The sequence below is a fragment of the Lontra canadensis genome, unplaced genomic scaffold, assembly GCF_010015895.1.
Source record: "Lontra canadensis isolate GAN:19392208 unplaced genomic scaffold, GSC_riverotter_1.0 scaffold64, whole genome shotgun sequence".
NCBI classification, from domain to species: domain Eukaryota; kingdom Metazoa; phylum Chordata; class Mammalia; order Carnivora; family Mustelidae; genus Lontra; species Lontra canadensis.
This window is the reverse complement of record NW_022631058.1, coordinates 11,361,374-11,383,834: the sequence shown is the minus strand read 5'-3', so window position 1 is coordinate 11,383,834 and position 22,461 is coordinate 11,361,374. Positions and strand designations below refer to the sequence as shown.

The 22,461-nt window shown below is 38.7% G+C and overlaps 1 protein-coding gene across 4 annotated transcripts in view; it reads left to right on the top strand.

The window, feature by feature from the left end:
- CATSPERB (cation channel sperm associated auxiliary subunit beta) overlaps positions 1–22,461 on the top strand; it is a 116,972-nt gene that overhangs the window by 41,208 nt on the left and 53,303 nt on the right. For all 4 annotated transcript variants that reach the window (XR_004385141.1, XM_032878646.1, XM_032878647.1 and 1 more), the window contains 3 exons: positions 7,897–8,041; positions 17,872–18,026; positions 20,608–20,762. Coding sequence is in view for 3 of the 4 variants with exons in the window: in XM_032878646.1 (XP_032734537.1) it covers positions 7,897–8,041; positions 17,872–18,026; positions 20,608–20,762 (455 nt within the window). In the remaining variant the exon portion in view is untranslated. The remainder of the gene's footprint in view (positions 1–7,896; positions 8,042–17,871; positions 18,027–20,607; positions 20,763–22,461) is intronic.

Genomic DNA, 22,461 nt, shown 5'->3' with positions numbered 1-22,461 from the left:
TACAAGAGCAAAAACAAAACAAAGCAAAATGACATACAAAAAACTATAAAGTGGAGCACCTGGCTGGCTCAGTCAATGGAGTACGCAACTCGATCTCAGGGTTGTGAGTTCAAGCCCCATGTTGGGGGTACAGATTACTTAAAAATAGTATCTTAAAAAAAAACTATACATAGGAATAAATCCAAGATTCTTGGGGCGCCTGGGTAGCTCAGTGGGTTAAAGCCTCTGCCTTTGGCTCAGGTCTGATCCCAGGGTCCTGGAATCGAGTCCCGCATCAGGCTCTCTGCTCAGTGGGGAGCCTGCTTCCCTTCCTCTCTCTCTGCCTGCCTCTATGCCCACCTGTAATCTCTGTCAAATAAATAAATAAAATCTTTAAAAAAAAAAAGAATAAATCCAAGATTCTTAAGATCTCTGTGTAGAAAATTATAAACTTTACTGAAGGACATTTAAAACTTTTTAAAGACATGGATATAAACCTACTTGTGGATAGGAAAACTTGTCTTATGATTTCTTCCTCAAATTAATCTGTAGATCTAATACAACTTCAATCAAAATCTCCAGGCTTGTTGGAGAGTTTCAGTTAATTCTAAAGTGTATATGGTATATGTCAATTCTACCTCCACTTTTAAAAACTTCAAATAAAGCAAAAAAAGAGTATGTCTGGAAAAGCAAAAGACCAAGAATAACCAAGACACTTAAAAAGAAGAATAAGGATGAGGGATTTGCACTAGCAGATATTCACACTTTTTAAAAAGTTGTAGTAATTATGATAATGTGGTTTGGACCCAGGAGCAGACAAATTGACCAATGGAAGGAAACAGGAAGCCCATGAATAGCCCCATTGTCTCTAGAAGGTTGATGGAGGCCAAAAATTGTTTGACTCTTCTGAGGGAAAAATAAGAGATTGCTCAAAATAGGATGGGAAATATTGGTTACATATCGAAAATGTTGAAATACATATCCACAGTGCAAGTCCAACTCTTAATGTTTTAATAATTTAAATATAAAAACTTTAAAAGGAAAATATAAGTGAATATCTTTCTGAAATCAAGGTAGGGAAAGCCTTTTAAAACAAGACCAAAAAAAAAAAAAATAGCATCACTTTCATTAAAAAGAATTCTGGGTCTGCAAGATGGCAGATTAAGAAGCTTTCGGCCCTGTTCTCCTACAGACGCTGAATCAGCAACAGTATACAGGTCGGATTACCTTTGCAAGAACTCTAGAGACCAGTTCATTAGCTACAGCACCCAGACCAACACAAAACCAAAAAGGGATTCTAACAAAAGGGTCAGGAAAATTAATCTATCTGCACCCTACTTCCAGCCAGCCTAGTGTGGCACAACCAGGAGGAATCCTCCTTCTCAAGGGATCCTCCCTTGGGATAGAAACAAAAGAGTGAACCTTGCATGCAACATTCTGGCTTGTCTGAGGGCTCCTCCAGGGACTGGTTTCTGTTTTGCTTAACCTGGAGCACTGACAGGGTTTGTTTGGAAACAGCCAAAACGAGGAGAGTAATGTTGGCAAGCTGGTAGAGCAGGAACCTTGAGACCCTCCCTTTCCTCCAGAGACACCAGTTTCACAAAATGCAGACCAGAATACCTGTACAAGAACTCTGGAATCTACTCGAGAAGCTAGAGCTCAAGCCAAAGAGATTCCAACAAAAGGGGTGGGAGAACTTGCGCATTTTCCATGTCCATCCACACGTCTCCTCCTATCTGACTTAATGCCGCACAACTTGGAGGAAACACTCTCCCACCAGGGATCCTCCCAAAAGGATAGAAACAAATTAATTAACTGTGTGTCCAACATTCTGGCTGGACGGGGGAAATCTGTGTCATCTGACTCAGAGCACTGATGGAACTGGCAGCCTTGTTGAGAAACTGTTGAAAACAGTTAGGATCACTGTACCACGTTACAGCTGCAGTTCTACAGCCACATACCAGAGGCAGCAAGAGCTTATTGGCGTCTGGAAGAGGAGGGATCAACAGCTCAAGCAATTTGAGACAATGAAAAACACAGCACAAGCCAGAGAAAACACATCCTTAGAAGAGAAAGTCCTAGAGCCTCCAGCTGGTCTGATCGGTAAGAGTCTGTGTGAGGCCAGTCCGTAAACACTGGGAGAAGTGGTTTTGTGATGAAATGCCCACATCTCAAAATAATAGCATGACAAGGCATGCCAAAGAAACAGGGACACATGGCCCAATCAAAGGAACAGAATAATTCCCTAGAGAATGACCTTAAAGAAATGCAGAGCTTTGAGCTGCCTGGCAGAAAATTTTAAACAACTGTCGTGAAGATGCTCGGTGAGCTAGAAGAGAACAGATAGACAACTAGAAGAAATCAAGGAAACAATGAACTAATGGAGAGTATCAAAAATAGAAACTATAAAAAGGCCAAGCAGAAGTTCTGGAGCTGAAATTTGGATGACTGAACCCATACACTCACTAGAGGAGTTGAATGAACAGCAGACTTGTTCAAGCCGAAGAATTGGCAAACTTTGCAGAGAAGCTGTTTGAAATTGAATCAGAGAACTAAAAGCAAAAAGAGTGAAGAAAAGTGAAGAGAGCCTCGGGGATGTGTAGGGACTATCAGACATATCCAGGCAAAATGGGAGTTACAGAAGGAGAAGAGAGACAAGGGGGGCAGAGCAAGCTTATTAAAAGAAATGATGGCTGGAATTTCCCAAATCTGAGGAAAGAAATAGGCATACAAACTAAAGAAGCTTAAAGAATTCCAATCACAATAAATCCAAAAAGACTAACACTGAAATGTCAAAAGTCAAAGACCAAAAAAAAAAAAAAAAAAAGTCAAAGACGATCTTAAAAGCAATGAGAGAAAAGTGACTCACTACATACAAGGGAGCTTCCATAAGACTGTCACTGGATTGCTCAGCAGAACCGTTGCAAGCCAAAAGAGAGTGGGATAATATATTCAAAATGTTGAAAGAAAAAAAACTGTCCATCAAGAATACATTCGGCCGACTGTTGGTCAAAATTGGAGGAGAAATTAAGATTTTTCCCAGATAAACTAAAACTAAGGGAGTTCACTACAACTAGACTTGTTCTGGGAGTGGGAAAAAAAAAAAAAGCTGAAGAGAGTCCTTCAAGTGAAAAATAAAGGATACCAGACAGCAACATGAAGTCACATGAAAATAAAAACTTTTCCTATAACATAAATACATGAGCAAATTTAGTAACTTGTATTAATGTAACTTTGGTGCATAAATTCACTTTTAATTCTTGTATAGAAATTAAATAAGGGGTGCCTGGGTGGCTCAGTGGGTTAGGCCTCTGACTTTGGCTCAGGTCATGATCCCAGCGTCCTGGGATCGAGCCCCGCATCAAGCTCTCTGCTCGCGAAGGAGCCTGCTTCCCCCTTTTTCTCTGCCTGCGTCTCTGGCTACTTGTGATCTCTCTCTCTGTCAAGTAAATAAATAAAATCTTTAAAAAAAATAAGAAATTTAAAAAAAAGAAATTAAAAAAGAAAATAACTTAAAAACTATAAATCTATGCTGATGAGTATATAATATAAAAAGATATAATTTGTAACATCAGGAACACAAAATGGGGAGGTAGAGCTGTGTAAGGATATTTTACATGCAATAAAGCTAAGTTGTTATCAGATGTAAAAGAATGTTACGACTTTAAGATATTTATAAAATTGCAGTGGTTACTACGAAGAAAATATATATATAGGATATACGCACAAGAAAATAAGAAGGGAGTCAAAGAATATCACTATATATGATAGCAATGAAATGCTAATGAAAGCAGTAAGAGAGGAAAGGAGGAGGGACAGAAGCCTACAAGACCCAAAAAACCAATAAACAAAATGGCAACAGCAAGTCCTTCCATATCATAATTACTTTAGATGTATATGGGTTAAAGTACCCAATCAAAAGACAAAAATAAGCTGAGTGCATAAAAACAAAAAACAACAAAACTCAGGATGCAAACATGTGCTGTCTATAAGAAATTCACTTTAGCTAATATACACACAAGCACACAAATAGGCTGAAAGTGAAAGTATTGAAAAAAAAATTCCATGGAAATGGCAACCAAAAGAGAACAGGACTGGCTGTGTAAATATACAGAATAAACTGTAAGTCACCAAGAGTTAGACAAAGGTGGTCATTATATAAGAATAAAAAGTCAACTCACCAAGAATATATAATAATTAAAAATATTCATGCAAGCTTCAGAGCTCCTAATATATGAAACAAAATTTAAAAGAATTGAAGGGAGAAACAGCAACATAACTGCTGGACTATTCAATACCCTACTTTCAATAATGGATAGAGAAACCAGACAGAAGATAAATAGGACACCAAAGATATGAACCACACTGTTGGCCAATTAGACCTAACAGACATAACCCCATGACTCCACTTAACAACAGTGGAGTATAAATGCTTCTCAAATACACAGAGGATTCTTTCGGACAGAACATAAGCAAGGCCACAAAACAAGTCTCAACACATTTAAAGTGACTAAAATTATACAAAATGTCTTTTCTAATCACAATGGAACAAAACTAGAAATCAATAGCAGAAAGAAAATTGGAAAATTCACGAGTATAAGGAAATAAATCAATGTATTCTTAAACAACCAATGAGTCAAAAGGGAAACTAGAAAATATCTCAAGAAAAATAAAATGAAAACAAAGCACACCAAATTTATGGGATGCCGTAATAGCAATATCAATAGAGAAGTTTATAGCTATAAACACATACGTTAATAAGGAAGAAAAAATCTCAAATCAACAACCTAAATTTACAATTTAGGGAACCATAAAAAGAAGAACAAATCAAACCCAAAGTTAGCAGATGGAAGGAAATAATAAAGACTAGAGTGGAGATAAATGCAATGGAGAATACAAAAATAATAGAAAAAAAATCAACAAAATTAAGAGCTGATTCTTTGAAAGTTCAACAAAATTGATAAACCTTTAGTTATAATCACTAAGAAAAAAAGAGAAGAGTGAACTAAAACAAATAAAGAGAAAACATTATAACTGATACCACAGAAATAAGGATTATGAGATTATGAAAAATAATATGCTAGCATATTGGATAACCTAGAAGAAATGGATAATTTCCTAGAAACCCATAACCTACTAATAGTAAGTCATGAAGAAATAGAAAATCTGAACAGATCAAAAACTAGTTACAAGATTAAATCAGTAATCAAATACCTCCCAATAAAGGAAAGCAGGATCAGGTGGCTTTGTTGATTGAATTGTTCCAAATATTTAAAGAAGTAACATCAGTCCTCCTCAAACTCTTACCAAAAAATTGATGAAGAAGGAATATTTCCAAGGTCATTCCCTGAGGCCAGTATTACCCTAAGTTAAGTTAAAAATACTATAAGAAAAGAAAGCTAGAAATCAATATCCCTGAAGAACATGCATGCAAAAATCTTCAACAAAATACTAGCAAACTGAATTAAAGAGTGCATTAAAAAGGATTATATACACATGACCAAGTAAGATTTAATTCTGGAATGCAAAGGATGGTTCAACATATGAAAATTAGTAAAATTAGTAAATGTAATATACTACATTAACAGAAGGACGATGAAAACCCACGCAGTCATCCCAACATGAGATGCTGAAGAGGAAATGGACCAATCAGATCTGCTGATGGGAGAGTGAATTACTACAAACTATTTCGGAAAGCAATTTGGCGTTATGATCCTGTAAATTACAATGATTGCCTATGTTATGACTCACCAGTTTCACTTTTTTTTTGGCAAGGGAAACATATATTTGAGGAAACATGTTAAAGCTTTCATTATGGCACTGTGAGTAATAGCATTAAATAACTGAAAATAATCCAGATGACCAGGAGTAGGAGAATGAATAAATAAATTGCAGTTGATTATAAAAGCAAATTAACCGAGCTATGTGCAACATGTATGAATATAAATAATGTTGAGAGGAGGAAACGTAAGTTTTAGAAGACAATATATAGATGGTGTCTTCTTATAAAGAGCAAAAAGTGTAAATTCAAGCAATGTATTTCTTAAACATGCATACATATATATTGCTAAAACTAAAACAAAACAGAACCAAGGGAATGAAAACACAAATTTCATCTCAGAATATGGGACACCTCTGAGGGAAGATTCAGGATAATAGGATTGGAGAGAAAGAAGAAAATGCAAAGTACTAGCAGCATGCTAATTCTCGGGTTAGAATGTTAGTTCCCGGTTGTTCGTTATAAGCTGTACATGGATCAATAATTTAAAATTGAAAAAAAAAACCCCACAATGAGATGCCATTGTTTTCATTCAGGTAATCGGTAAAAACTAAAAGTAAATTTTTATAGTATGTGTGAGGTTTGGGAATACACTGTTAATGGGCATATAATTCATTTTCAATTTCAGGGTAATTGAAAAGCATTTTAGAATTTCTGTTAAAATTATACAAATATGCATGACAAATATGCGTAGGCTCTGACTCAGCAACTCAATTTTTCATTATCTGCTCTAGCGATACACTTTAACACTAGTACAGAAATACAGAAGAATGGATGCTCCTTGCAGTACGGTCTGTAACAGCGAACATTTTGATACAATGTAAAAGTGTCCGTTAGTAGGAAAACAGTATCTCCAGTAGGGTATATTCATAATATTGGAAACTATGCAGCAGTGTAGAAGAATGTGAAGATCCACGTGAGCTAATGTAAAATGATCTGAGACATTTTCGCGAAGTGCAAATGTAACTTATAGAACAATGGGTTCAGTATAATGACATTTTGAATGAATTGTTCAAAGTACCTTTCCCTCACCCACCCACCCACCCACCACCAGGCCACTAGTAACATTTACAGGAGCCAGAGCCAGAGTAAAATTGGGAGGTTCCCGTATCTTGTGTCTAGGAATATGGATTGTGCTCTGACAGGATGAGCACTAATTTCTGAGTGATAGAAGACTTCATGTGTTGCTCAGTACATTTTCTCTGTAATATGCATGCCCCAAACATGCAGTCCAGTGCAAGGTTAAAGCTAGTCTAGAGTGCTAGGATGGCAACCAGAGAGAGAATGACATAGTTATAGAAAAAAAAATATGTGTGTGTAATATATATATGTGTGTATGTGTGTAGAATTTTGAAATATAAAAGAGTGGTTACCTCTGGGGAGGGACAGAGGAGACCACAGTTCTGTAACATAAGGTTTTTTAAAAAGGACAATTTTTTGGATGGTGGTCAAAGAGACTACATCTATAATGTTTAAATTTAAGAAAAGCCTGTTTTCAGGTATAACTTCTCACTAAAATTAATTTTTAAAAACAACTTTAAAAAACTGAAATCTTCATCTGAATAAGATGTAGGCCTTAGAGGTACCAAGCAAGCAGAATTCATCCAATACAGGATCCGATTTCTCTTCAAGCAACTCTTAATTGAAAGATGAGGGAACAGAGAAACTTACACGGTGGAGTATATTTGAAGATTTACTAAGGTCCCAGGACACACACACTTGTAAATGTCAGTGGGCTCTCGCACACAACACTCGTTCGCATACATCTTTGCCAGATGCCTGGAACCTAATGTCTTATGTCAATGTGAGGTAAGCTCTCTCCTTCCTATCCAGGTACACCCAACACTTCATCCTTTTATGATCCTCCCCACTTGGGAGATGATGGGATAATTTCATTCTTTTATACAGTCACCGTGCACACTGTGTTGACCTGAGACTCTGGCACATACATCGTCAATCAAACCCTAGGAAAGAACTGGGTGGGGAGTCTGTATGTGTGTCTGCAAGTGATGGGTGTGGGAGTGTGGGAAAGACCACGCTGTAGGAATTTTCTTATGTCACAAGCTCAGGCTGATAGGTTAATGCTGACTGTGAGACAGCATCTGCTTCAATGAGGTGTCATCTTTTTATTCCCTTAGGTGTGGCTTTCAATCGACGGCGGCAACACTTTTGAATTATTAGCTGATTTTCATGACGATATCATAAAGAATACCTACCATAGTTTTTATACTTCAGATATTACTTTTGTTTCCCAAAGTGGAAATGTTTACTTGACCAAGGCAGGTGAGAAATTCAGTTTTACTGGTGTAGGAACTACATATGGGCCAGGGATTAGAACATATATGAAAAAAGTCTGCCATACTAATCGACTAATCTTAAAGTCTCAAACCAATTAGAGGTGACAGATTTTTAAAAATTACTTTCATTGGGGTCAAATACACATAACATGAAGTTGACCATCTTATTCATTTGTAGGTATACAAGTTTGGGGTTATGAAATACATTCAAAATTTCTGCAGCTGTCAGCACCATCCATCTCCAGAACTCTTTCTATCTTGTAAAACTGAAACTCTATGTCCCTTAAAAAATAAATCCTCATGGGGCTCCTGGGTGGCACAGCCAGTTGGGTGACTGACTCTTGGTTTAGGCTCAGGTCATGATCTCAGGGTTGTGAGACTGAGTCCCCTGTCAGGCTCCACACTTAGCACAGTGTCTGCTTAAGATTCTCTTCTCCCTTTACCCCTGTCCCCCACATGCTCTCACTTCCATGTGTGCTCTCTCTCAAATAAATAAATCTTCAAAAATAAAAATAAAAAAATAAATCTTCATTTTCCCCCTTTCCACAGCCCCAGTAACCACACTCTACTTTTAGTCTCTTGACTACTCTAGGTACCTCGTATAAGTGAAATCATACAGTATTTGTCTTTTTGTGACTGGGCTATTTCACTTAGCAGAATGTCCTCAAGGTTCATCCATGTTGTAGCGTGTATCAGAATTTCCTTCATTTGGAAGGCTAAATAATATTCCATTGTGTATATATGACATTTTGCTTATCTTTTCATCCAATAAGTGACATTTGTGTCACTTTCATGTTTTAGTTATTTTGACATTTTATTTATTTTTATTAACATGTAATGTATAATTTGTTTCAGGGGTACAGGTCTGTGATTCATCAGTCTTACACAATTCACAGCACTCACCATAGCACACACCCTCCACATACCCATCATCCAGCCACCCCATCCCTCCTACCCCCCTCCACTCCAGCTACCCTCAGTTTGTTTCCTGAGATTAAGAGTCTCTTATGGTTTGTCTCCCTCTCTGGTTTCATCTTGTTTCATTTTTCCCTCCCTTCCCCTATGATCCTCTGTCTTTTTTCTCAAATTCCTCATATCAGTGATCAGTGAGATCATATGATGACTGTCCTTCTCTGACTGACTTATTTCGCTTAGCATAATACCCTCTAGTTCCATCCACATCATTGCAAATGGCAAGATTTCTCCTTTTTGATGGCTGCATAATACTCCAGTGTGTGTGTATGTGTGTGTGTGTGTGTGTGTGTGTCACATCTTCTTTATCCATTCATCTGTTAATGGATCTAGGCTCTTTCCATAGTTTGGCTATTGTGGACATTGCTGTTGTTGTAGTTATTTTGAATAGCAGTGCTATTAACATAGGTTTACAAATATCCCTTTGAAATCCTGCTTTCAGTTCTTTGGGGTATACACCCAGAAGTGGAATTGCTGCTTCATATGGTAATTGTTTTTAATTTTTTAGACCTTAGAATTCTCTTTTCCACAGTAGATGTACTATTTTACATTCCCAGTGCCAGTATAAAAGAGTTCTAATTTCTCTGCATCCTTGCCAATGCTTGTTATTTTCAGTTTTGTTTTTGTTTTTGTTTTGATAATGTTCATCCTAGTGTATGTAAAGTAGTGTCTCTTTGTTTTGATTTGCATTTTCCTAATGATTGAGCATCTTTTCTTATGTTTATTGGCCATTCGTATATCTTCTTAGCAGAAATTTCTATTCAAGTCCTTTGCCAATTAATGATTGCTTTATTTTTTATTGCTGAGTTATAGAAGTTCTCTGTATATTCTGGATATTAATCCCTTTTCAAACTTTTGCAAATATTTTCCCCCTTCTTTGGGTTGCCTTAAATCTACTTGGGTAAGTTAACTCCTATGTATTTTTTTGGATGACATTATAAATGGAATTGTTTTCCTAATTTCCTTCCTGATTATTCGTTGTCAATGTAATATAACTGATTTTTGCATATTGGTTTTATATTGTGCTACTTTGCTGAATTTATTTATTCTAATAATTTTTTTGTAGAATCATTAGGGTTTCTACATATAGGATCGTATCATTGTGAAGAGAGATAATTTTACTTCTTCCTTTGTGATTTGGATGGCTTTTTTTTTTTTCTTGCCTAATTGCTCTGGCTAGAATTTCCAATACTATGTTGAGTAGAAGTGGTAAAAGCAGACATCCTTGCCTCATTCTTGATCTTAGAGGAAAAGCTTTCAGTCTTTCAGCATTGAGTTTAATGTTCACTGTGGATTTCTCATATATGGCTTTTATTATGTTGACATAATCTCCTTTTATTCCTGGTCTGTTATGTGTTTTTTTCATGAATAGATCAGAACTCAGATCCCCAATATTTAGAGGACAGGGTCCTTTTTGCCTACCCTGTCTCCTGTAAACTGCCCCAAGAGTAAGTGCACAGCTCTGCCAGATGCCCCTAGTGGGAGATGGGTAGCTACTGCTAAGGGCTGAAATTACCACCAATCCAATCCTTCCTCTGCAAGTTGCAAGCCTGTGCAAATGTTGTCCAGGTGAGGAGACAGATTCCTGGTACTTCCTGCTCTACTGTCGTCCTCTAGGAGGTGATGGAGCTTTAGGATCTACAAAAGTAGGATCCTTTGAACAGGCTTAAAGAAGGGAACCCTGGAACATCACGCTATGTTCCCATTTGCAATTTCTGTGATGTTTTACTTTCCCCAAAGCAATAACAGCTCCTATTTACTGAGCTGCATTTGGGCTTAGCATGTTACAAATATCATCTTGCTTAACAGTCATAGCACTGGCTGAAGTAGGCAATATTAGCCTAGTTTTACAAATTAAATTAATGCAACTAAAATCACACAACTTGTAAGAGGTGGCATTGTGTAAATGTCATATGGCTCTCCGTCTACTTTAATTTTGTGATTTCATTGATCAAGGCTACCTATAGTTCCTCTCAGTTTATTTGTGCAGTAAAAGAAACAGCTCAGATTGAGTGACCTTACTGACAAGTCGCCAGTCTTTTCCAACTTGGTTGAATTTTGTTAATCAGTCTTGGAGCCTAGAATGATAAAGGAACATGGTTCTCCATTTATGTCTGTATCTCTATGATCTGCATTCTCTTTTTATTTTGTTATTCAATTATTAGGTCTTTGAGGTCTTGTTTTGTTGAATCTATTAATTTGTTAAGGTCCTTTGATGCAAAATATGGGAGAAAATTTACCTCCTTTTGGGATAGGCTTTGTCTCTACTGGATTCTTTATATCTTTTTATGCTATTAGTACCTTCTCTGCCTTTTCTTTCCCCTTGCCTCTGCTATTCCCCCACCTTCCTCTTTATTCCTTGGCCTTCTTCTTGCCTTCTCTTTTTTCTCTCCTTGCTCTTCCTTTCTTTCTCTCTAGTTCATCATTATAGTGAGTGCAGCACTGGTCAGACCTTCTGTTTGCTCTCAAGTAATGTAGGTGGATTATTCCTGAGATCTGTTTGCTTCCCCTCATCCAGGTAGCACTTGAATTTGTTCTCTCAGTACAGTGCCTTGGAAGGTGGTGGACCCAGCTACACTCAAGAGGGCTTGATTTCTTTTTCTTTGAGTACCAGCTTACCCATTGCCAACTTCTGTCTTGTTAGAAGCATACAACTGAGAGTCCTCCGGAATTTCTTAATCTATCTTCCTTCTCTTATTATGACCTCAGAGGTCTGAGTGTAGAGTAGTGTGACTTGTTACAACAAAATTTTCTCTTCTTTTCCTTAGTGCTTTCTTTTCTATGTTTTGACATATTGTTCTTTTTTCCTCTTTTGATCGTTGCTAGTGATTTAGTTCTGTTTTTTTTTTCTACTTATTTTTGTGCTAAAATATACCAGGCACAAACTTAAACATTTTAACCATGTTTAAGTGTACAGTTCAGTGGCCTCAAGGGCATTCATGTTGCTGTGCAACCACCAGCATCCCTCTCACTCCAGAACTTTCCCATCTTCCCAAACTTAAATTCTGTACCCACTACACAATAACTTCCCATTCTTCCTCCTCCCACCCCAGCCTCTCAGAACTACTTTTGTCCCTATGGATTTGACTATTCTAGGTACCTCATGTAAATGGAATCATACATTTTTTTGGTCCTTTTATGACTGGCTTATTTCACTCAGCATGTCTTCAAGACATATTCATGTTGTCATAGGTATCAATGCTTCATTCCTTTTTGTGGTTGAATAACATTCCATTTTATGGATCTGGCACATTTTGTTTATTAGGACATTTGTGTTGATGGGTGATGTTTAAAAATTTTAGCTCTTATGAATAATGGTTTTATGAAAAATTTATGTTCAAATTTTTGTGTAGAAATATGCTTTTGGTTCCCTTGGATACATACATAGGAGTCTAACTGCTGGGTCATATGGTGACCCTATGTTTAACATTTTGAGGAACTGCCAAACTGTGGCATACCATTTTACATTCCCACCAGCAGCACATGAACACTATTGCTCCACAGCCTCGCCAACACTTGTTATTGTCTGTCTTTTTGTTTTCGTTACCTGAGTGGGTAAGAAATTATATCTCATTGTGGTTTTTATTTGCATTTTACTAAGGACTAATGATGTTAAGCAGCTTTCCAATGTGTTTAGTGGCCATTGGCACATATTCTTTGGAGAAATGTCTGTTCAAATCCTATGCCCATTTTAAAATTGGGTTGTCTTTTTATTGTTGAGTTATAAGAGTATTTTATATATTTTGACTATTAGTCCCTTATCAGATATAAGATTTAGGTGTATTTTCTTTCATTGTGGGCCATCTTTTTGACCTGCTGCATGGGGCTTTTTGATGTACAAACATTTTTAATTTTGATGAAGTCCAATTTATTTTTCCTTTTGTTGTTTATACTTTTATATCCTATCTAAGGACCATTCATTGCCTAATCCAAGGTCATGAAGATTTACTTTTATGTTTTCTTCAAAGAGGATGATAGTTTTCATACATACTTTTTTGGTCCATTTTGTTAGGTGTTCATAAGACAATGAAAGCTATTACTCGTATAAGGAAATAAAGCTGAAATTCAGGAACTTAATAGGCAAGGAGATCTACCTTCAGAAATATAGTCTCTCCAAACAATGCTCAAGTAACACTTTTGTAGATTATTGGGGAAATTTGGAATTTGGGCCAAATTTGGACATTTCTCATTAGGTCTAACCAGAGTCTGGAAAACACTGATTGTTTTCAAGACAAGAGTGAGGCTGTGTTTTTGCTGCTGCTGCTGCTGCTACTATTTTTAATATGTCAGCATTCTTGACTATTTAGCTTCAAACTAGTTTCTTCTGGTCTCTGATATGACTTTAAACAAGCCTTCTGAAGTTTTCTGATACGGCTTCAAAAAGCAAGGTTTCCTTGACCTCAGTATTGTGTCCTTGACACCCACCAGCAGAATTCAGTGTTATCATCATAAAATCTCCTCCTTGGTCCTTCCTTGTTCAAGGATAAGAAGGAACACTAAATTCTTACTCCATTTTCCCAGATCTTCCCCACTGTGTTTATGTATTCTCTATTCTGTCAACAAAACCTTTATTCAATTTCTGTTAATATCAGGTTAATCTTTTTGGTGTATTTTCTGGGATACTTGTTGAGATGGTAGTTGTGCAGTAGCATTTCAGAATCTAATGATCAGCCATCATATGATTACAAGATAAACAAAAATGACTATGAGTAATATTAGGAGGGGTTGGAGAGTAGAATAAGGTATGAAACATTTGCAGTATTCTAGAAAGCTCCCTCATGCTATTTTCCCATCAGTATTCTTCTAAGGGTAGCCATTCTTCTGACTTCTAATACCATAGATTAGTTTTACCTGGCTTTGAACTTCACAGGAATATAATTATGCAGTATGTGTATATATATATGTATACACACACATATACACACATATTATTTTGTGTATATATACATATATGTACATATTGTATGTGTATATATATTATTTTGTGTCGGACTTTTTTTTTGTCAACATTATTATAACTGTGAGATTCCATACTGACGCATATGTTACCAATTTGTTCTTTTTCACTGCGATGTAGTCTTGCATTGTCTGAATATTTATCTATTCCACTCCTAGTAGGTATTTAAACTGTTTCTATTTGGGGCTTATGCTTATGGACATTTTTGTATCAGTCTTTGGCTGGACAGAGCTTCCACTTCTGTTTGGTATATATCTGGGAGTAGAACTGCTGCATCATAAAATATATGTTTCTTTAGCTTTTGTGGAAAAAAAAAACATTAAGTACTGTCAACACTTCCCCAAAGTGGCTTATCAAATGACCATCCTACCAGCAATATGAAGGAATTCCAGCTGCTCCCCCTTCACACCAGCACTCCATATTGTTAGTCCTTTGAATAGTAAGTCATTCTAACGAGCATGTAATTGTACCCACTGAAGATTTCGTTTGCATGAGCAATGATGTTGAGCATGTTTTCATACATTCATTGGTCGATTTGTATCCTTTTTTGGTAAATTATCTCAAGTCTCTTTTTAATCAAGTTTTTAATGGAATGATTTTTTATTGATTTCTATGAGTTTCTAAGGTATTACGGACACACGTCCTCTTTTAGGAACATAACTTACAAACATCTCTTCCCAACCAACAGCCAGTCTTTTCTCTTCATGGTGTCCTGTGAGGGCCAAAATTGTTAATTTTTTAAAAGTTCATTCTGTCGGTCTTTGCCCTTATGGATAGTGCTTCTTTCATATCCTACTTGAGAAGGCTATCTTTTGGCTATCCCAAAGTTATGAAGGTATTTTCCTGTTTTCTTCTAGAAGCTTGTCTTTATATTTGTTATATAGATCAGTGTGAAATTTCTACTTTTGTGTGTGGTATGAAGTGAGGGTTCTTTACTTCCCTAATAGCTGTCAAATATTTTACTGTGATCTTAAGTTGAGTATTCAAGGTCAGGAGTAGGTTTTTTTTTTTTTTTGAAAACTCTTTAATATATCCATAAAAGTCAAACTACCTTACAGTTTTTGTAAAAACCATAACTGTCATTGTCATGTACAGCCACCCCATCAGATCATCTAAAGTGCTTCCCTCCACCGACATACCATCCCATGCTACGCCAGTAATAATCTGACTAATTGTGATGTCCTTGCTTGCTGTGGGTTACCAGTGTCCCAGTAGCTGCCAGACACAGAGGTCATCTGCGCATTCCTTCAATATGTGAGCAACTCAGTCCCAGAATCCAGCCTTGATATTCTATCTTCCAGGGATACTTTGAGTAGAAATCTGTGTCACTTAAAGTCCTGGCAGGAAACGTAATTTCACACAAGTGTCTCACCTGGAGATCCTTTATAAGGAAGCTAGAGCAGTGGAAAAAGTTAAAGGAACCAACAATGGTCTTGAAATAACCAGAGATTAGCAATGGGAGAAAACCATCAGCATCCCTTTGATTTAAGGGATAAAGAAAATAAATAAGTGATAGATAGAAAGAAGGTAGTAGATAGGTAATAGTATCACCTAGGCCCAGTCAAAGCTAGACAGCAGGGACCATCCTACAAGAGATTCAGTAGGAGGCTCAAAGCTGGTGTCAGAACTGCATCACGAAAGTAGGGCGAAGGGTAGGAGGAACTATGTAGACTTTCCCCTCCTTCCCTTGTCCTTACCTCCTCCTCGTGCCTTTCATTGGCCAAATCCAATCCGAATGCATCTGGAAACACAGCACAAATAATGCAATTCATAGGGGTCAGCCTTCCAGTGTCCCAGACAGAGAAAAGACAGTCTGGGGATGGATCTGGAGCAACAGGCAAATAGAGATCAAATAGCACATATTGTGGAACAAAAATCAAACTAGACTAAGCAAGATTACTTTGGAAACAGTGAAAATAACACCAAAGAAAATGGAACTAAATTGTCCATCTAAGCGATAAACTATTACATATCGTAGATACAACTAAAAAACACGTCCACATGTAGAATAATAAATAAGTGGGAAGAATCTAAAATGATAAATATAGGTGCTAAAGACTGAGAGACTGCAAGTTGGAGACATTTCCAGTGATGCAGAGGCAGTGGCTGTTTATCTGTGGTTCCTAGCACATTCCCTCTGATATGAATGGCTGGATGGGTGCATGCACACTGAAAATAGGAAAAAAATAAAGGGAACTAAAATTGACAATAATATGTTATTTTTTTAAGCTGAAAGCAAAGCCATGTCTGAATCATTTGAAATAGAAAGTGTAAATCAATTTTAAAGGTGCAAAAAAAAATAAGCTAGTCTTGGATTTTGCTGCTACAACAATGAATAATAGCACATATTCTTCTCAGAACCTTCAGAGAAAAATAATATTACCTAAGAATTTGGAGCCAACCCAACCATTTATTCATGAGCAGAGCCAACAGAAGAATGTTGTAAAACTTGTATTTAACCAAATCTGAGATCCATTGGTTGTAAGATGACTTTGTTCTATTAACACAAGTAAAAACTTCGAATTACATTTTAACACAGTGTTTTAACCGTGATGCTGAGTGATGCATGGATTACTCCGACATTATTTCCCTTGCCTACAGTCGCATTGCTTGGTATGTGATAAGGCGATCCTTTTGAGTGTATGTCATTAGCAAAACATAATGCAGTTTCATCTGTTTGTGAGTTTCTTCCTTTCTTAGGTCCTAGAAAGCACTTGGTTGTGGTTATACAAGGAAATGTGAAATAGCAGTAATTCTTCCAGTGTCGTTTGCTTTATTGATAAATATAAGCCCTGCTTTGTTTTCCTCTCTTACTGCACCCAAAGTAACTTTGTTTCAATGCAAAATTATAATGTAATATTTTTGAAGCCATGTTAAACATCAGTAAAATTTAACATTTATTATACTAGTGTTTCAGGAAGCTCCGAGTGATGGACAGAGCGGACACAAACTCCACTCCCCTGTAGCAAATTGGCCACTGTATCGTGGGTGCCACCTGGTGGACAATGATTGTAAGACACAGCAATTATAAAAGTGATCTCAATCAAGACGTTGAAGTGTATTGTAGGTTTATAGGTGAGCTAGGGTATATTGAACCAAAGCAATTGTAATGGTTCATTTTATGAGTCGATGAGGCCAAAGGGTGCCCAGGGGAAGCATTATTTCTGAATGTGTCTGCGTCCAAAGGAGATCAGCATTTGAATGAGTGGGCTCAGTAAAGCAGACTACCCTCCCAGCATGGGTGGACACCATCCAATCCTTTGAGGGCCTGAGTAGAAAGTCTGGCCAGATTGGGGTGTGGGTGTGGAAATTAGCCTTTGCATCTCAAGACCTGAGCATTCTCTTGGGCTCCAGCCAGGGAAGGCAGCTGGCTCTTTGGACCCACGTCTGGTTGGATGCATGCAGATTACTGCTAATGCTGCTTAACATGTTGCCCTAAAGCATGAAAGAAACGTAGGACACCAAATCTCATTCAACATATTTATCCTAGGATAGCGGATGACCCAGCAGCCTCTGTGGATCATTCACCTTGCTTCTCTGAGGGTTGTCACGGCCTCCTAGCTATGGAAGTGTCCGGGTTCTGGACCAAGAGGAGGAACCGCCACCAGGGGAGCACTCACCTCTCCTCCTTAGACCTCTACCTCGTCCCCCTCTGTCCTTCACTTACTTTAGCAGTCGGGGTTGGGGAATGAGATGGAGCCTGGAAAGGACTTCTGGGGGACTTAACAAAGACTAACATGAGTTTTACTAATTCTGGAGTCTCAAAGCCCTACTCCCACTCTTTAGTTTAAGTGAAGGGTTTTCTTCACTTGGCCCCGGCCCAAGATACGGTATTGAAAGTTCTCTAGTTGTACTATATCAAGAAATTTTGCTTTCTTTCCTAACAGGATTAAGAAGATATGGTAAAATCGGATCTATTTCTGATAAGATTTTCACATTATACTATGACCACATGGGCTTTATACATAAACTGACTCCAGACCATTTTGAAGCTGATATGTCACTTAGAACCTCTGGGAATCCTAAAAGTATTTTTGGACAGGTTAGTGATAAAATGGATTGAGACTGTTTGCCTTGTTTTAAGAATTGGTGTCCCACTGTGTGCGCAGAATTATGGGAAAACGAGAAGGTGTTTTGCTTGAGACAAACTCTTATTAATGCATTTTGCTCCATCTGACTATAGGGGAAACCTCCACATGCCAAAGGACCCCTCCAAAACCTTCTTCCCAGTCCCATACTGAGTTCTATAAATTTAGTTCCACCCAGAATATCTCCCTACAAATATCGTCACAGCAACACCGCCAGATATTCTAAGCTATTACTTAGACCTATGTCTTCCAACCCAGGTTCGCAATACATTTGATTTTTCTACCTCCCAAGGCTGACCAAGAAACACGAGTTATCTTTTCCCCGCTGGCTTACCTCTCCTCTTTTGTATTCACCCTGCACCTTCATTTTTTCCTTTTCTTATGCTCTTATAGAGAGGAGATACTATCTTCTTCGTAAGTGATGCTACACAGAGATTTTTCGAATAATTTTAATGCAGAATGTGCCACTTGTGAAGGTTCTGCCTGAGAACGCATCACTTGGGCATACAGTTGGGAAAATGGACTTTCTTCACTATATCAGCAAAGAATCCGATTTTTTTTTTAAACTTGGCCTTAATGAAACCATCCCTTTGTCCTAAAGGAAACAGAATAATGGCTGACTTTAGTTTTCATAGATATTCCAAATTACCAGACCAATTATTTTCATAGCTATTCCAAATTACCAGGCCAAATTACCGGAGTTGAAAAGATCGTGTTTTCACTCTCCTTGTCTGAGATGTGAGGAGAGTGACATGGGAACTTCCCTGAGATGGTACAGGGCTGCCACGTGACCTCCCCGTGACCATTCAGTGCTGCCACGTGACCTCCTCGTGACCTCCCCATGACAGTACAGTGCTGCCACGTGACCTCCCTGTGACCGTACAGAGCTGCCATGGTACTTGCCATATATTTGCTGTTATGTGGGCTCTGCACTGACACAAATCAAAGGACATGAACAGGAGAGTAGGACTTACTGAAAAAGCAGATATCACCATTTGTCACTAACTTTACAACTTCTAGAAACGCATTAGTTCTCTTATGTGAAAGTTTAAATTATTAAAATCAAAAGCCAAGTTGGGGTTTTTAGCGGCAAGAGGAGTTCACCTCCCAACCCCCAAAGCAAACTACAGACATCCTCTCTGGATAAAAATAACCACGAGCCTTTATTTGGCTCTATGTGCCAGGCAGTGTTGTGCGTTCTTACATTTTTATAACAACTCTTTATCTTCATTTTACGATGAAGAAAACGAGGCACAGCAAGGCTAAATAATTTAGCCCAAATTGCACACGCCACTGGGTAGTTCCTGGATCAGGCATCTCCCTGGACAGCAGGGTCCAGGGCCTGAGCTTTTGTCAGGTGTGGCCTTTCACTGGCCTTGTACACACTTTTCGTGGGATGTTCTTGTCACTCCCATGCTAGAATGGCATTGGGAATTCTCAAGCACTTTCGGCCTTTTCGAGAGGCTCTTTAAAGAGCCTTGAGACATCCATTCAGTCTTACGCCAATTCTTGCTTGTTTCCTACTCTGTTCTTCCCAAGATCCAGGGGACAGGGCATGACAGAAAATGGGTCTGCCAGTCTGCACTATCTACCACCTACTCCCCATGTCACGTCCACCAGGTCAACACCATCATCCCCTTCGGGGTGGTCTTTTCAACACACCCTTCTCTGATCCTGATCTTGTCCAGCTTTGCGAACTTGAGGGACCATCCCGAGGCAAGGAGAATTGGCAGCCACTTTCAAGTGAGGAGACATATGCCACGGCCCCTTCCTTAAAAAAATACTCCAGTGGGGTGCCTGGGTGGCTCAGTCATTAAGCATCTGCCTTCAGCTTGGGTCATGATCCCAGGGTCCTGGGATCGAGCCCCACATCAGGCTCCCTGCTTGGCAGGAAGCCTGCTTCTCCCTCTCCCACTCTCCCTACTTGTGTTCCCTCTCTTGCTGTGTCTCTCTATGTCAAATAAATAGATAAAATCCTTAAAAAAAAAATACTCCATTAAGAACTGAGCTCCAGGGGAACCTGGGTGGCTCAGTGGGTTGAGCCTCTGCCTTCAGCTCAGGTCATGATCTCGGAGTTCTGGGATCGAGCCCCGTGTCGGGTCTTCTGCTCAGCGGGGAACCTGCTGCCCCTCTCACTGCCTCTGCCTACTTGTGATCGCTGTCCATCAAATAAATAAATAAAATATTTAAAAAAAAAAAAGAACTGAGCTCTAAAATCTGTACCTCTAGGCCCCTTCTACACAATAGAAAACACACCTCCACCCACCCTTGCACTCCGGCCTTCTACCAAAGGCATAGGAACCCTAAACTGAACCTTACTCCCCAGAATTTCTTTGCCTCCCTAATGGAAAAATGCATTATCCCTTGTGCACATACGGATCTACAAACAGAACATGTTGAAATATGACTCCTACCGATAAGCCAAACAGTACTGTTGTGACACCCACCGGAAACCAATCTGATATTTGCATTTTTCCCTAATTAAAATATAAAATAGTATAAAATGCAATGTCTTCTGTTCTTTTCCTTCTCCAGGCTCCTGATATGGGCTTCGAAACTGCCCTAGCGCCTCAGTACATCGCCTTAAAAGAAATTATCTTTTATGCGTACGTGCCTGCAAATGAACCTGAGGGAACCATATACACCAAGAAATTCAACAACATGCACTTGGGGAAAGTGATACACTCCAGGTAGGTACTGATTTGCCTCCCGTTTATTTAGACTGCACACTGGTTACTCAACTCCAATTTTTGAGGCAACTTCTTTGAGTGGTTTCCTTGGTGAAATAGCGTACGTCTTTTTTTGATGCCTCAGATGGCCTAATACATTTATAGACGCCAAGGTGCCTTGAGTGAGGCCCCAGGCTTAGAAACACGGGGCTGGTTATGTAGGCACTATTGGGAAATGTGCTCTGTCATCTTGAGTATCAAACATGTTCTCGGCTTCACTGGCACTATTTGCCCACAGGGTTCACACACATGGCCATTCTCACATGTCTTGGAGACAGACACATCTAACAGTGTGAAGGCCATCTTGCATGAATTACTGCATGGCTGGGTATGAGATACTCTTAGCAGTGCTTACTTCTAAGGTATCAGCAAGAGCCACCAGCCCTTAAAGCTACCTTTAAGTCTGAAAACTCTCTTTGAAGAATGTGATGAATTTTACGACTCCCGAAATATCTAACAGCCAGAAAAGGAACAATTTCAGATGACCAGAAACTCAACCCTGTTCCTTTTTTTTTTTTTTTAAGTGGGGAGAGGGGCAGAGGGAACATCTTAAGCAGACTGCCAGCTGAGTGTGAAGTCAGACACAGGGCTCGATCTCACACCCTGATGTCATGAACCTGAGCCAAAATCAAGAGTTGGACGCTCAACTGACTAAGCCACCAGGCACCCCTGAACTCACCCTGTGGTGAGTGGGTCCTGTTCCACCAGGGTGAAATCTGTTTATTATATTTGTATTGGGCCATCAGTATGCACCTTGTCCCACAGCCAACAACTCCACATATCATGGGGCAGCTCACACAGAAGCGGAGGTGAAGACTGAAATCACATACAATAGAAAAATTGCTGGATGTACATTTTTTTGTTGTTATTGTCATTGTTTCTTTTGTTTCTAACAAGGATTATAGAACTTTCTATGTTGAGGAAAAGCACCCGTGATCTCTAAAACTATATTTTGTTTTCAATGGTTTTTGTATGGGTGACATCCCAAGCCACTTAGTTTCTGTAGGTACATCCTTGTAAAAAACATAGAATCAGGGCACCTGAGTGGCTCTTGTCAGTTAAGCAGCTGCCTTTGGCTCGGGTTGTGATCCCAGAGCCCTGGGATTGAGCCCTGTGTCAAGCAGGGAGCCTGCTTCTCCCTCTGCCTGCTGCTCTGCCTGTTTGTAATCTCTTTCTCTGTCAAATAAATAAATAAAATCTTTAAAAAAAAACATAGAATCACTTTTTAAAAGATTAGCATGATAATCTCAATGTTAATATTAATTTTTTACATCCTGTTTATTTTAAAAAACATATGATCATTCTCTTAAGCATCCGAATACAAGTTTCCCTTACTATGTCAAAGGACAGCAGTCCTATGAAACTTTTCATGAGCTGGACGGGAGTAAAGCAAAGAAGCAATTACCCTGAATTTACATGGAAAAATTTCTGAGCATTCCCAGAGCCCCCCACCAAAATACCCTCTATTAGGCTTTTTCTGATACCTTAGGACACATCTTGCTAACAGATGCACAAAATAAGTGGAGATAAAGCCCAGGTGCTCACCCAGGTCAGAGCTCTGGCGGCTTGATGCTGAGATGCCCGGTGGAGTTTACAGGGAAGGGGCTGGGCGGGACCCCTATAACAGATCTGCTCCCTGCAAAAGAAAAGCGGGATGCTC